Below are 15,823 nucleotides of genomic sequence, written 5' to 3'. Positions count from 1 at the left end.
TTTGACTTAAAAACGACATAGTAAAGTAAGGCTTTTGACTTAAAAACGACATAGTATAGTAAGGCTTTTCTTAAAAAACGACATAGTTTAGTAAGGCTTTTGACTTAAAAACGACATAGTATAGTAAGGCTTTTTATTGGCAAAAACGACATAGTGTAGTAAGGTTTTTGACTTAAAAACGACATAGTATAGTAAGGCTTTTGACTTAAAAACGACATAGTATAGTAAGACCACTCAATCATTTTAGACTTGACCCATTTTCTTTTCAGGTTCCAGACGGTGCTACAGTCAAGGTGGTTTCCAGAAAAAAGCCTCTCGCCACCCCACAGTCAAGCCTGAAAGGTGAGCCCAGAAGCACTACGGTCAAAATGGACGTCATATTCAAGTACATGTTTTTTACAGAATAATTGTGTCAATATGATAGTGTACTTACATAAGATTAACACACTATAGCAGTCTTCATAAGAGGAATTCTCTGTAAGAAAAGGGTTAGGGTTAGTGTTTGAACAGGGCACCTCATTATTTTTAATGAATTTATATTTGATTCTCACCAGACGATCAAGACTTCTCGGGGAAATACTTTCACTTGGTAAGATGTCCACGTCCTATCTCGTTGTGAGGACACTGCAATATCGGAATGTCTGCCGGCAGATCGATCCCGACGTGGACGCAGAAAAGGGATCAAATCCGGAGAGGAAGAAGTTAAAACTGAAGGAAGTACATCTCACAAAACTGCTATCGACGAAAGTGAGTGTCATCACGCCGCCTGTGAAAAGATTCGTTGAAAGTTAAAGCTTGTCACCTTACGAACGTACGTTTTTAAAGGTGGCGGTACACACCTTTGTGGAGAACCTGTTCAAGTCGGTGTGGGGGATGACGGAGAGTAGAGCACCACAACCCGTCAAGTACTTCTTTGACTTCCTTGACAGTCAAGCAGACGCTTTAAAAATCCTGGATCCAGATGTACTGCACATTTGGAAGACAAACAGGTATGTAAAAGTACATTTTGAAACAGTGTTAAAGGTTAACAAGTGTCTTAATTAAAACAAATAAAATTACAGCTTACCATTGCGCTTCTGGGTGAACATCCTCAAGAATCCTCAGTTTGTTTTCGACATGGACAAAAGTCCACACGTGGACGGCTGTTTGTCAGTCATCGCTCAGGCGTTCATGGACTCCTTCTCCCTCAGCGATATGCAGCTGGGGAAGGTAACCAAACCTTCCTTCGTTCCTACCGACTCATCTTCTAACACATCTTCTTCCTATCCAGCATACACCCACCAATAAACTACTATACGCCAAAGATATTCCCCAGTACAAGCAGGAAGTTAAAGACTACTACCGACTAGTAGCGGAACAGCCAACCATCACTCGTACTCACTTTGAGGACTTCTTGCGGGAGAAGTCGAAGGTAGGCACACAAAAAAATCATTAAAATGGAAAACAGTCAGTATGCTACAATGGGAAAGTCAAAGGAGCTTAGCATGGATGGTGTTTTCGTCCTTTAGAGGCACGAGAAAGAGTTCAACGAAAAAGCGGCGCTCAAAGAGCTTTACCTGATCATCCGGCGATACTTCAGAGAGGTTGGTTCTAAAACTCTTGTTTGCAGATACTACTATGGGAAGGTATGAAGAGTTAGTCACAGGTTACACAACTTGTTCAGCTCCAACTGTTACATTTTCACAGCAAGTCATCTGAAAATAACAAGAAAAGTTAATGTCAATTTTAACACACATCCTAAAAATAGATGTTTTTTTTTGCAGTTGGATGCCGAACTGGAGCAAATAGGAGTTCCTCTTAGAGACAAACTTCGAAGGGTGAAGGAGCTATTTGAAGGTCCGAAGAGTTGTTCCTGGAATGTTGTAAATAAAGAAAACCTAGGATGACAAAAATCAGACATCTTTTCTCTAGAGGTACTCCATAATTTAACATTTGTCGCATCCCAAAGGCCAGGAATAAGACAAACACTGGACTTGAACCTATTTATTGAGGTACGAGTGCAGAGAAAAGAACATCTACACAACAAGTATTCCCGTGGTGGTGATGGCGGTACCTCTACAATGAGAATGTTACATTTAAATCCCCCCAAAAATATAACAATACCTTAACTTTGGTCTTTTGATGCTTGCAGGGGGTACGCAAGGCAAGTTGGGAGCAGCACCACTTATGCATTTTCTTAGCTATTAAAGCACAGAGGAACCTGATTTTCAACATTAACAAATACTCCCTTTGGAAAAGGGTGTAGAAATTGTGAGTTTTGATGAGGTAATGCTCAATCCAATTTACCTGAGGTACATATAAGTATGACACATAGAAGCAGCAACAGTACAACAGATTAATTAAAACATAAGTCTTCCAGTCCCGCCACTTAGAAAAAACAAAGCCACAGATTTGTAAAGTATACATAAAAGTAAATAATAGCAGCAAATGCGTGAAATCACAACTTAAGACTGGGAGAAGGATAATAAACATAAAAAGAAATAAACGCTTTTTACTGTAGCAGCAAAGAGAAATGACATTTGACTGCAAAAATCAACCAAAAATGTCAACATTTCTCAAATGGGTGAGTTGTTAATACCCATTACTTGTATAGTATCGTTAAATGAAACAATAAGTCTTAATTTGAACACTGTGTACAAAAGAAAAATAATTCTAAGCTTGGGCTTGTGACTATTCAAGTAGAATTACAAGAAAAATATAACGTCTTGTTTTCTTGTTCGACAACGAATCAATCACTAGCTGTGGGAATCCAGCCCTTTCCCCAAAAAACAAAATAATTTATCAAAACGACGAACTGAAAGAACTAATTCCCCTCAACGCTATTTTCTTTCTATTTCCAAAGTGCATTAACATTGTTCCTGTCACAACCCAAACTACATCTTCATCCCTACTCTTCGTTTAACATTTCTCGTTCCATTATACTTCAACCAGTACTACGTCCCCCCCGCCTTTCCAAACGACGACTTACTCACTTCCTATGGGATCGGAACCAGCCCCACCCCTTGAACACCGCCACTTAAACCGTGAGTAGCTTTTAAAATGCTAACAACATATCTAAATACCGGCTATACATAAACTATTTTTTTGCCGTTTTTAAAAGTTTAACATTTTTTCTTCAAGTATGAAAAGATATTCAGGAAGGATACTCGACGAAAGACGCGATCCTAAAAGGCACGAACGATCAAGTTTCAGGATCCTTAAACGACGTTGCTCGATAACACGCGGCATGAACAAAAACCGCCAGGCAACGGATAAAGAATATTAGACACAACTACCTTGATTGTCGACGCGGTAGTCGGGCGTGGGTTGGCTTATGTTCACAAGTTGATATACTGGACATCTGTGGGGGGGATGAAGTTGGACTGTCCCTGAGCCTGGTTCTGCTGCTGCTGCTGCAACTCGCTCGTCTTGCCGGTGGCGGGCGCCTGTGAGCTTTTTTTGAGGCTAGCGGCCAGGGCTTCCTCAATCTGCTCTTGGCATTCACGCAAACAAGTCTGCAAAAGAACCATAGACTCCTGTTAGATGCACTAGTCAATGTCATGTAGACACGTAGACATGTAGACGTAAACATGTAGACGGAAACATGTAGACATGTAGACATAAACATGTAGACATAAACATGTAGACATAAACATGTAGACATGTAGACATAAACATGTAGACATGTAGACATAAACATGTAGACATGTAGACATAAACATGTAGACATGTAGACATAAACATGTAGACATGTAGACATAAACATGTAGACATGTAGACGTAGACATGTAGACGTAGACATGTAGACGTAGACATGTAGACGTAGACATGTAGACGTAGACATGTAGACGTAGACATGTAGACGTAGACATGTAGACACGTAGACAAACGTGTAGACACGTAGACAAACGTGTAGACACGTAGACATACACGTGTAGACATACACGTGTAGACATACACGTGTAGACATACACGTGTAGACATACACGTGTAGACATACACGTGTAGACATACACGTGTAGACATACACGTGTAGACATACACGTGTAGACATACACGTGTAGACATACACGTGTAGACATACACGTGTAGACATACACGTGTAGACATACACGTGTAGACATACACGTGTAGACATACACGTGTAGACATACACGTGTAGACATACACGTGTAGACATACACGTGTAGACATACACGTGTAGACATACACGTGTAGACATACACGTGTAGACATACACGTGTAGACATACACGTGTAGACATGTAAACATACACATGTAGACATACACATGTAGACATGTAGACATACACATGTAGACATACACATGTAGACATACACATGTAGACATACACATGTAGACATGTAGACATACACATGTAGACATGTAGACATACACATGTAGACATGTAGACATACACATGTAGACATGTAGACATACACATGTAGACATGTAGACATACACATGTAGACATGTAGACATACACATGTAGACATACACATGTAGACATACACATGTAGACATACACATGTAGACATACACATGTAGACATGTAGACATACACATGTAGACATACACATGTAGACATGTAGACATACACATGTAGACATACACATGTAGACATACACATGTAGACATACACATGTAGACATACACATGCAGACATACACATGTAGACATACACATGTAGACATACACATGCAGACATACACATGTAGACATGTAGACATACACATGTAGACATACACATGTAGACATACACATGTAGACATGTAGACATACACATGTAGACATACACATGTAGACATACACATGCAGACATACATGTAGACACACAGATTTGATCACTCTGTTAACCCATAATAAAGTCATAAAAGAACCAAACTTCACGAATGTTTTTTTTTTGTGACAAAGACGTATCGGTTCCAATCACTATCAGAGTAAAATCAGAGTTGTAGAAATAACTGGAAACTAAAGAGAGGAATGACATACTGTTTTTCACAAGTCTATGTTAACCTATATGTATATACATACATATACATAAATACATAGTGGTACCTCACTATACGAGAAATTCAAAATACGAGCAAATATTTATCTTGGGATAAGCGACGAATCTAGACGCGAGATGCTGCTCATAAGAACAACGTGACAAAATTTAAACGGCTACTCTACAAACAACACTGTCCTCTAACGGCCAAAGCAAACACAGCAAACAAAAACAGCAAAAGCCCATTTAAATTAACAAAAAAACAACTTAATTCCTTCATGCCGGTCTGTCTACGTCTCCGCGTAAAGAAGCTATAAACATTTTTAGGCGTGTGCAGCAGACGTGGGAGGTCGGTCGGCGGCTGGCGAACTAAAGTGGAAAAGCAGGGGCCCGCATTGCTTTGAAAACGCTGTCTAATTGGAACCTGATGGGCCTGCACTGTCGCGTGGACTGCTTTCTAGGGGGTGGGTATATAGCTAATGGACTTTCCACAGCACAATCAAACTTTTGACAGAATAAAGCACAGATCAAACGTGGGCCAAAACAAAACAATCCTGTAGGATGGGCAATGGTTTCTGCGAAAGACGCCAAATTGCATGGACGCAACCGCAAGAATGTGGGCTAACGTAGCTCATTATAGCCATAGCGGGCAAAAAAAACAAGAGACTCACCACTTCGATGTCGTTGATGGCGGCCAGCCTTTGTGTCAGGTTATCTCTGGTCAGCCTCTGGTCGTAGTTTTCCAGTTTCAGGCCGCAGATGGCGGCTCCCATGCTGCCGCTGGCGATCAAGGACGGACGCTTCATGGCAAGTTCCTCATCTGATTGAGGGATAAACAATTTAAGATTATTGAGCTTCAGTCGATGTGGTTAGCAAACATCTAACTTTGCCATCAAGTTAGCCTAATGGGGCCATATGTGGCCCGCGGGCCGTAGTTTGCACAAAGTGAGCTATGCTAAAGTCACTTCTTCTACAAATACCTCACATACGAGACGATTACTAGGCTAATTTTAAAATAAATATTATCATAAATTAGGGAAAATTGCAAACATGTTTGAAGCTGTTCACCGCACATGCTAATATATAACAGATGTATTCACATGCTAACAGACGATCACAAAAAAGGCTACTTTGACGTGATAACATGATTTTAGACGTTGAGCCAATACTACAACTACTGTGTGTTACTTAGTAAGCTGTTTTATCTTAATCCTATTTAACTGAAATAAAAAAAGTAAAAAATATTCAAGCTTTTGCAAGACTACAGTTACTGTTTTTAACACATTTTTTGACCAGCTCTTCTAGTTCAAATGGCCAAAATTAATAGGTACCCTATTTTCAAGACTATAAGGCGCACCGCATTATAAGGTGCACCCTCAATGAATGACATTTTTTTCGTATATAAGGTGCACTGTATTATAAGGTGCACTATATAAGGCGCACTGTATTATAAGTCGCACTGTATTATAAGGCGCACTGTCTATTTTGGAGAAAATTTAAGACTTTTAAGTGTGCCTTATAGTCCTGAAAATACAGTAATAGGTCTTTCAATTGCCTTCCATAATTGGTCTTTTGGGGGCGGGGACAGTATATTGAGCTTTAGGCATCGGGAAACGGGCATTTTCAAGATTGTCACCCTGACTTTAACCCGTCAACACTCAACATACACACACAAATGACGACATGATGGATTGAAACCACGGTGATTTCCAGGCCTGCATGTGGGATTGGACCACTTCAAAAAAATGAGTCGCATTAGTCAGCAATGACTCACGGAGATAGAATGCCAGGCGCGTGTGCGTGGGAAAGGGAAAGGGGTTGGATAGGAATTTTTCTTGTTTCTTTGGAATAAAGTTTTAAACTTACCTATTGTGCACAGTTCGATGAGGATCTGCGTGTGTTTGCGGACAATCGGCAGCTTGTCTTCGGTGAGAGGCAGCCGGCGCAAAAAGTGCTCAACAAAGTCGTTGGGGATGACGGCGGCCATGTCCCACTTCAATTTTCCCAGAACGACCAATTCCCAATTCTGAAAAGTCAAAAAGTTAACATTAGTACATTTAGTTTTGCAATACACAATTGCTTTTGTTTTGCTTCCAAAATCGCCCACAAACCCGGTGCTCGGACGTTTGGTCGCCGGACAAATGGTGACAGAGAGTTTACTGTTGAAGCCAGCTCTCAAAATTATATTCACGAGAGAGATTAATATCCAAGTACTGTTTAATATCTAAGTACTGTTTAATATCTAAGTACTGTTTAATATCTAAGTACTGTTTAATATCTAAGTACTGTTTAATATCTAAGACAGAGTTGAATATCTAAGTACTGTTTAATATCCAAGTACTGTTTAATATCTAAGTACTGTTTAATATCTAACTACTGTTTACTAACGAAGTATTGTTTAATATCTAAGTACTGTTTAATATCTAACTACTGTTTACTATCGAAGGACTGTTTAATATCTAAGTATTGTTTAATATCTAAGTATTGTTTAATATCTAAGTACTAACATTTGACCGGCGACCAAAAGGGACCAAACGTCCGGGCGACCATGCACAAGCATGCCAAAAGCAGGTGCATGTCAATGTTCCCTCTAAATTTTAATGTAAGACATGCAAGAGTCAATTTCCAGAGAGTTTGAGTGTGACCACTAGAGGGAATCGCACTCTTCTCTCTCTTTAGCATGGAGTAGGAGAATCGGAAGCTTCCTGTGAAGTTAACCATGTGAGACCTTAAAGCGTAAAGATTGGGATTTACCAGCAGCTCAGTCGGCGAGATGGAGTTGTCCGTGTAGAGGCAGATTCTCTCGGCAGACAAAGGCCGGGTGCCCTTCAGTTTGAAGGCCAGAAACATGCAGACGGCCCCCAGCAGCTGTAGATGGTTCTTCTGGGTGGGCGTCAGGGAAAGGAATCTGTCCAAGTAATTGACGGCCATAGAGAAGGTGCCATCTTCGCTCTTTTCAGCTTCACATACCTACAAAGGACCACCCAAAAAAAGACATGCATGAGAAATATACTCCTTAAACTTAAAAGTTTGTGCAAAATTGGCAATTATTTAGTTGTGGAAAATTGCAAATATGCATTGAAAACTACCTGGTGAATTTCAGTGCAAACTTAAAAAAAACATGCAAAATGTTACATTCTTTATCCAAAAAAAGTTGCTGTTTCGCCTGCCACTTATGAAAAAAAAGCTATATACATTTTGTGCAATGAAAAGTCACTTCCCTTTGACTGTAAATTACAGTAAAGTTGTCATGTGTCTTTTGGTCTAGTTTTTAAGAGGAAATTAGGCCTTTAAAAAAAATATAAACCCACTAGCACAAGTAAATATCTTACTAAGCTACGTCTTTACGAGGTTGAATTGTCTCTCGCTGATGGAATTTCCGACGCTCCCACGCTTTTTTTTTGGTGACTCACCCCGACTCGATTGTCGTAAGTCGATCAGCAAAACATCCTGCCATCGCGCATTAATAACTACCAAAAAAGATCTAATTAGCCACGTTAGCTCGGAAGGATGAATGAGGCGCGACGAACCTCGAGCATCCAACCTGCGAGGATACTCCTCATGTTCACGTTAATATCCGTCTGGATCTGCAGGGAGTACCAACACAAGGGTCGGAAATGATCCTGGACGGCCAGCAGGCTTGTCAAGACCTGGTCATTGTTGAAGAAGGTTGGGTCAGCCACGGCTCTCAACTCCACCATAGACTCCATGCAGTAAAGGTCCATAGCTTGTCGCTTTCCTGCAAGCTCAGTGACTTAAATTGGGGGGATGTTAAAAGACTCACTGCGTGCACGAAGAGTCGTTTTGCCCTGATGGGAGCATGCAACGTTTTTTTCCAGTCTTTGCTTCTTTCCCCCTGCCTCACTTCGTCCTCTTCTTCTTCTTCTGAAAACTTTTCGCTTGCCAAACTAACGTCAAGGGGAAACAAGGGCATTTCCGGTCAGAGCTGTCAAAATAAGAGCAGAATACTGTCGCTTAGGGAGAGAATGACAACAAAAGGTGCAAAAGTTTATGAATGAGTCATCATAAGATGAAATCGATTCTCTTTTTCCTGTGCATGAGTTGTATAGTATTTATTGGCAGCCGTTTTTTTTGTAACTTGCTGGCCACTATTGTTCTACAAGCAATTCAAATTGCATTAAATGATGGTTTAAAACAAATAAAAATAAAGAAGCACAATGTTTTAGATGCAAGTTATATGCAGTTTCTAGATCAGAAATATACGTAAATACAATAAAAATAAACGCCCCCCGCCCCATGATCTTTTTCTAGTGTTACAATGAAAACTATGCAGGTTGCTTCTTAATTTTTTATTAAGTTTACTTGACTATGTAATTACATAATTTAAAGGTTAGGGAGCTAACTGTCCGAGCCAAAATGGTTGTCATTGTTAAATGGCAATATAAAAGCTATATGTAATACATAGCAAATGCTTGTAAAACAAAAAAAAAATGGATTATCTCAATGTATTTGCAGCAATTGAAAAGGCAAAAAGTGACTCACTCGCTTCTGGCGCATTACTGTGGCTCTAAATTCCTTTGTCATTCACTGACCACCAAAATCTTCAACATTCTGCAGCACAATTTGGATCTGTTGAAAGAAAAAAAAGAAAGCCACATGTTTTAGGTAGATAATGCACAAGCATCTCATGTACAAAACACAATAAAATAGGTATAAAGTGTCACATTATTTGCATCTGTATCCCATAAATTTGGAGCTGTAGCTTGAACATGTATATTAAAAAATAAGTGCTAATTATTAGTTATCCTCAGGAAAAAAATGTAGAATAAAATCAGGATCTGAGGTCATGTGGTGGTTTGGGATTTCATTGAAATTGGGGCTAACAAAACTGCAGATCTACTTCCGATCATGTGGGAAAAGTCATGAATGACAGCTGAGGTTCTTTACACAACGCCTCCTCCCCCCGCCAACAAAGAACTGAATGAGATATGCAGTTTCATTGAGGGGAGGGGGTGGGGGGGGGGGAAACACACTGTGGAGCAGTGAGTAGAGGAGAGAGAGAGAGAGAGAGAGAGAACAGGAAGAGGAAGAGAAAGTCAAGGTTAAGTTTTCGTCATTCTACTGGCTATTTAAATGAGTTTATCACCAGAGGACATCCGCTGCCAGGTTTGAACGGCGATTAGTTAAGCCAAGGGTGGGCAAACTTTTGGGCCCGGGGCGGGGCTACATTGACTTTAAAAATTTGACAGATGGGCCAGGTCAGCATAAGATAGGATACAAATAAAAAAGTGCATCCGTTAACAGTACATATGAAACATTAACTGTAAAAAATGACTAAAGTATTAATATACTTATCACTCATCATTAAAGTAAAAAGTATAAAGTACAAATTAAGGAAAAAGGGATGTATTAAGAAATATTAAAATGTAATTTAAAAAAAGATAGAGGGGAAAATTTGACAGATGGGCCGGGTCAGCGCAAGATAGGATACAAATAAAAAAGTGCATCCGTTAACAGTACATATGAAACATAAAGAGAAAAAAAGGTCTAAAGTATTAACATACTCATCACTAAAGTAAAAAGTATGAAGTACTACAAAGTAAAGTAAAAAGGAATGTATTACGAAATATTAAAATTTAATTTAAAAAACATTATTTAGACAATGTCGGTGGGCCGGATTAAAAGGCCTAGCGGGCCAGATGTGGCCCGCGGGCCGTAGTTTGCCCATCCCTGAGTTAAGCGGAACAAAAAGTGTCAGGGTTGGGGCCATTTGAGCACGTGCGCTATAAAAACGCACAAACAGAGGTAACGGAGAGGGCTGGGAAAGTGTGGAGGAGCGTGAAATCACCTTGATCCAAAGATTCCCGCTGCATACCAGCGAAGTCAGCCTACGAGAGGCCCGCACATGGGCGCAAGAGAAGGAAAAGATGTGAGATAGAAAGCAGGATTTAAGTTCTGCAGATTTGGTGAAAAAAGTCAGTCAAAAGTTGGCCATTTCTAACAATGTTTCGCTCCAATAAAAGCGGATTTGACGTACATAAGATCAAAAACAACGAATGTGACGTTGAAAAAGCCAAAACTGGCTGTTTTTTTTTTTTTGGTCAAACTCTAACACGAACCCCCAGGGTGGAAAATTGCTGGGTTGGAGCTCCCGTTATGTCGCCGCTGACCAATCAAAGGCAAATTTCCCCTGAGCAAGCGCTTGGAAGCGAGCCAATCAGATGAAAGCAAGCTCTTAAAAAGCCGGAAGCGCCAGAAAAGGATGCGCTAGGGGAGCGTTTCATGCGCCCGAGTTTCTTGATTACAGCTTATGAAGCGACGGTAGCGCCCAAGACGCTACGGATGGAATGCTGCGGCGCCGACTCCCGTCGAGCCGTTGCGGACGTCACATGTTGGCCTTTTGCACACCGCCTTCACATGGACTGATTATATACGGCAGTCCCAAACATGAATTTCAGCCGATAAAAATGTCCACGGGCAACGTGGAGCGTCCCACGAGTGAGGGAATAGCGGCACGCAGGTACTTTCCAGCAAAGAATAGCTTGCCCCTTGCGTCACGACCGGACATTTGGTCGCCGGTCAAATGGTGAAACAAGCACTACAAAATTCTATTCATGAGAGAGTTTAATATCTAAGAGAGAGAGTTTAATATCTAAGAGAGTGTGTAATATCTAAGAGAGAGTTTAATATCTGAGTACTGTTTAATATCTAAGAACTGTTTCATATCTAATTACTGTTTAATATCTAAGTACTGTTTAATATCTAAGTACTGTTTAATATCTAAGTGCTGTTTAATATCCAAGTACTGTTTAGTATCTAAGTACTATTTAATATCTAAGTAGTGTTTAATATTAATATCCAAGTACTGTTTAATATCTAAGTACTGTTTAATATCTAAGTATGTTTATTATCTAAGTATTGTTTAATATCTAAGTGCTGTTTAATATCCAAGTACTGTTTAATATCTAAGTACTATTTAGTATCTAAGTAGTGTTTAATATTAATATCCAAGTACTGTTTAATATCTAAGTACTGCTTAATATCTAAGTGCTGTTTAATATCCAAGTACTGTTTAATGTCTAAGTAGTGTTTAATATTAATATCCAAGTACTGTTTAATATCTAAGTACTGTTTAATATCCAAGTACTGTTAAATATCTAAGTACTGTTAAATATCTAAGTACTGTTGAAACCAGCTCTCAAAATTATATTCATGAGTGTTTAATATCTAAATATATACTGTTTTCAGCAGTACTTAGATATTAAACTCTTTCTCATGAATATAATTTTGAGAGCTGGTTCCAACAGTAAACTCTGTCACCATTTGACCGGCGACCAACCGTCCGAGCACCGCCCCTTGCTATCGTTTCCTCTATTGACATGGCTAACTTTAATGCTTTCGCCTCTTTAAAGCAACACGAACAGGGGAAAAAATAGGGTGTTTCCCCTACATTGTGCCTTTGGAATGTTTATAGCCATTCCCAAAGTCATCCTTCACAGTAAAATGGCAACATTTGGAAGCAGGACAATGAGAGGACAGATAGCAACATCCGGTTCTGCTTTCTCGCGACTACGTCTGGCGCTTCCAAACACAAGAGGGGTTTTCTTCTCCCCGCCGGCCCTCCCTTCACTACCTCGGCCATTAAATGTGTTTTTTCTTGTTTCTTTTGAATGAGTTTGTAAACTTACCTATTATGCACAGTTCGATGTTTGCGGACAATCAGCAGCTTGTCTTCGGTGAGAGGCAGCCGACGCAAAAAAAGTGCTCAACAAAGTCGTTGGGGATGACGGCGGCCATGTCCCACTTCAATTTTCCCAGAAGGACCAATTCCCAATTCTGAAAAGTCAAAAAGTTAACATTAGTACATTTAGTTTTGCAATACACAATTGCTTTTGTTTTGCTTCCAATATAGCCCACAAACCCGGTGCTCGGACGTTTGGTCGCCGGACAAATGGTGACAGAGAGTTTACTGTTGAAGACAGCCTTCAAAATTATATTCACGAGAGAGTTTAATATCCAAGTACTGTTTAATATCTAAGTACTGTTTAATATCTAAGTATTGTTTAATATCTAAGTACTGTTTAATATCTAAGTACTGTTTAATATCTAAGTACTGTTTAATATCTAAGTACTGTTTAATATCTAAGACAGAGTTGAATATCTAAGTACTGTTTAATATCTAAGACAGAGTTGAATATCTAAGTACTGTTTAAATATCTAAGACAGAGTTGAATATCTAAGTACTGTTTAATATCTAAGTACTGTTAAATATCTAAGACAGAGTTGAATATCTAAGTACTGTTTAATATCCAAGTACTGTTTAATATCAAAGTACTGTTTAATATCTAACTACTGTTTACTATCGAAGTACTGTTTAATATCTAAGTATTGTTTAATATCTAAGTGCTACCATTTGACCGGCGACCAAAAGGGACCAAACGTCCGGGCGAAGTCAAAAAGTTAACATTAGTACATTTAGTTTTGCAATACACATCTTGCCCTTCCTTATATGTTGAGGTTACAAAGTCGCACCACCACTGGAACTTTTGCTCAAGAGTACTCCTCCCCCCCCCCACCCCGGGGACGTGGTCTCGGTCCTGGGAATCGCCGGCCTGCGACCATTCACTCTGATTCAACTCCACGCCAAAAAGGCATTATGACCTTCTCTTTCTCACAGTAAGTGTCCTCCATCTTGGATCCCAAGCCCCCCCCCCCCCCCCCCCCCCCCAGCGCCCTTCCTGAACTGGAAAAAAAATGTCTTCCAGTATAGTCCCAGTCCAATTCAATACGAGGGAGTTGACTCGTGGGAAACATGGTGTTTTTTTTCACCATCTAACTCAAGACAAAACATCTTTATCTGGTCTGGCCAGCTCGTTATTTAATTGACACCCGTGTTTTATGTTTTTTTCTTGTGTCTCTCTGCTTGCTCGACTGGATTTTGTTGCTGCGGGATCCAAACAGTACTGCAGCGCCCAAAACATACGGCCATAACAAATAATGAAGCCGAAATATGATATGTGATGGTAAGATCATTGCTTGAGGCTGTTGAAATACTTGAGAAAAACCTTAGCCAAGGACTTTTTCCAAAAGTTGGAGACGACAATGCTAACTTATTCTAACATTTTTCCTTGGAATGTTACTGTAGAGAGTTGTCAGGTTTCTTGGCATCACCTGAATAGTTATGGAGAATTGCTTAGATCTTTATTTTCCGACTGAATTTAATCAAGCAATGAGTTAAATTAGGTCCGGAGTTCTACTGTGGTCCTCACAGAGACTTCTTTATACCTCCACCCGCCACCGGAGGCCCGGGGTTAGAACGCATGGCGCACAGGAAAAGACCAAGTAGCTTCTAGACACAATCCCTCCCCTTTTGCTTCACGTTTATAAGCGACGTATCGCCTGGCCAGAGACCCTTTGAAACCCCCCACCCCCGATTCCACCCGCCTTATTTCCTCCGCGTTTTCTCTCAGGAGGGAAATGTAAGCGTGCGGGAGTGGAAATGTTGCCGTGTGCACGACGGGAAGTGAGCGCGTGAAGCAAGCAAAGCTATTTGCGGAACAATGAGGCCCTTTTTTGAGTAGCGAGGGAGGGGGGAAGTCACGGTGCCTTCTTAAGGGGGTACCGTGTCTCGTCATAACATGCTGTGGAAACCTCCCAAAAGCTCCCTAACTCCCTCCCAGTCTCCCTCCCGATGCTCAGCTGCTAGCCTTGGCTTTAAGCCTAGTGGTGACCATGCTGTGTTTGAATCCCTACCAGTTATGCTCGAAACATGTACCTTGAGAAATGCTATTTGTATTGTAGCCCTCTAACTCACACGGTATTGCGTTCTTCAAATATGTTTAGCTAAACCTGTTTAAGGAGATGTTGTTGTTGTTGGGTTTATCTCAGTTTTTGAGTTAGAATTGGGAGAGAAATGTGGTAAGTAGAACGCGTTTAGGAAAAATGCATTGCGTGACCGGACGTTTGGTCGCCGGACGTTTTGGTCACCAGTCTTTGGGTCGCTGGTCAAATGTACTTAGATATAAAACAGTACTTAGATATTAAAGAGTACTTAGATAGTAAAGAATACTTAGATATTAAACAGTACTTAGATATTAAACAGTACTTAGATATTAAACAGTACTTAGATATTAAACAGTACTTAGATATTAAACAGTACTTAAATATTAACCAGTACTTAGATATTAACCAGTACTTAGATATTAACCAGTACTTAGATATTAACCAGTACTTAGATATTAACCAGTACTTAGATATTAAACACTCTATCTCTAGCTAGTTTCAAAAGTAAACTCTCCAATTGGAAGGACTTTTGTCCAGGAAGCCAAAGGCAGTGAAGACGATAGTAGTATTGACATCAATGACAACAGATGTTCCGCCGAATAGAGGCCACAATGGAAAGTGGTGGACACGTGTCATTCTATAGCCAACTTGTGAAATGTGTCTATTGCTCAGCTGATAAGGACAAATACATGACAGCGAGGGAAACACACATGAGAGCGATAAAATGATAACATTCCCTTACCATCAAATCATTTCCTCCTTGCGGTGCACTATACATCCCAGCGAGTGATCCAGCCACCAAGTTTTCTGAGGAAAGGAAAGAACACATTTAAAACAAGTTTTTCTCAAGCTGGCAACTAAAAGTACCGTCTTTTCACGACTATAAGGCACACTTAAAAGTCTGAAATTTTCTCCAAAATAGACAGGGCGCCTTATAATCCAGTATGCTTTATATATGGAAACAAAATTAAAGTGTCAATCATTGAGGGTGCGCCTTATAGTCCTGAAAATACGGTAACTACTTTTCTTAAGTGTAGGACAACGATCATAGAAAAATGCTCATTAACAAAAAGTATGTTGGGCGCCAGGTTAGATTCTTTACATGCCTAC

General features: G+C 40.0%; 2 protein-coding genes across 6 annotated transcripts in view; one reads left to right on the top strand and one right to left on the bottom strand.

Annotated features, from left to right (window-relative positions):
• The window catches only part of plxnc1 (plexin C1), a 41,417-nt gene extending 37,860 nt beyond the window's left edge, over window positions 1-3,557 (top strand). The window contains exons 23-30 of the mRNA XM_077709287.1: window positions 270-342; window positions 555-589; window positions 652-747; window positions 826-989; window positions 1,062-1,209; window positions 1,271-1,411; window positions 1,509-1,583; window positions 1,764-3,557. Of these exons, the coding sequence (XP_077565413.1) occupies window positions 270-342; window positions 555-589; window positions 652-747; window positions 826-989; window positions 1,062-1,209; window positions 1,271-1,411; window positions 1,509-1,583; window positions 1,764-1,886 (855 nt within the window). The 3' untranslated portion in view covers window positions 1,887-3,557. The remainder of the gene's footprint in view (window positions 1-269; window positions 343-554; window positions 590-651; window positions 748-825; window positions 990-1,061; window positions 1,210-1,270; window positions 1,412-1,508; window positions 1,584-1,763) is intronic.
• On the bottom strand, window positions 26-15,545 carry LOC144181043 (G1/S-specific cyclin-D2-like). 5 transcript variants are annotated; one of them, XM_077709291.1, is made up of 13 exons: window positions 15,456-15,545; window positions 12,619-12,766; window positions 9,473-9,559; window positions 8,754-8,915; window positions 8,500-8,619; window positions 7,724-7,939; window positions 6,836-6,995; window positions 5,641-5,789; window positions 1,067-3,494; window positions 840-966; window positions 552-766; window positions 434-475; window positions 26-357 (listed from the first exon to the last, which is right to left on the bottom strand). In XM_077709291.1, the coding sequence occupies exons 4-9, from the start codon at window positions 8,901-8,903 to the stop codon at window positions 3,318-3,320; spliced, it is 972 nt and encodes a 323-aa protein (XP_077565417.1). In that variant the 5' UTR covers window positions 8,904-8,915; window positions 9,473-9,559; window positions 12,619-12,766; window positions 15,456-15,545; the 3' UTR covers window positions 26-357; window positions 434-475; window positions 552-766; window positions 840-966; window positions 1,067-3,317. The 5 variants fall into 5 exon arrangements, with proteins under 5 accessions (XP_077565417.1, XP_077565415.1, XP_077565419.1 ...); XM_077709289.1 differs by having other exon boundaries at window positions 26-335; XM_077709293.1 differs by lacking the exon at window positions 8,500-8,619 and having other exon boundaries at window positions 26-335.
• Between the last annotated feature and the right edge of the window lie 278 nt (window positions 15,546-15,823).

The sequence above is a fragment of the Stigmatopora nigra genome, chromosome 23, assembly GCF_051989575.1.
Source record: "Stigmatopora nigra isolate UIUO_SnigA chromosome 23, RoL_Snig_1.1, whole genome shotgun sequence".
Classification (NCBI taxonomy): domain Eukaryota; kingdom Metazoa; phylum Chordata; class Actinopteri; order Syngnathiformes; family Syngnathidae; genus Stigmatopora; species Stigmatopora nigra.
This window is presented reverse-complemented; position numbering and strand designations above follow the sequence as displayed.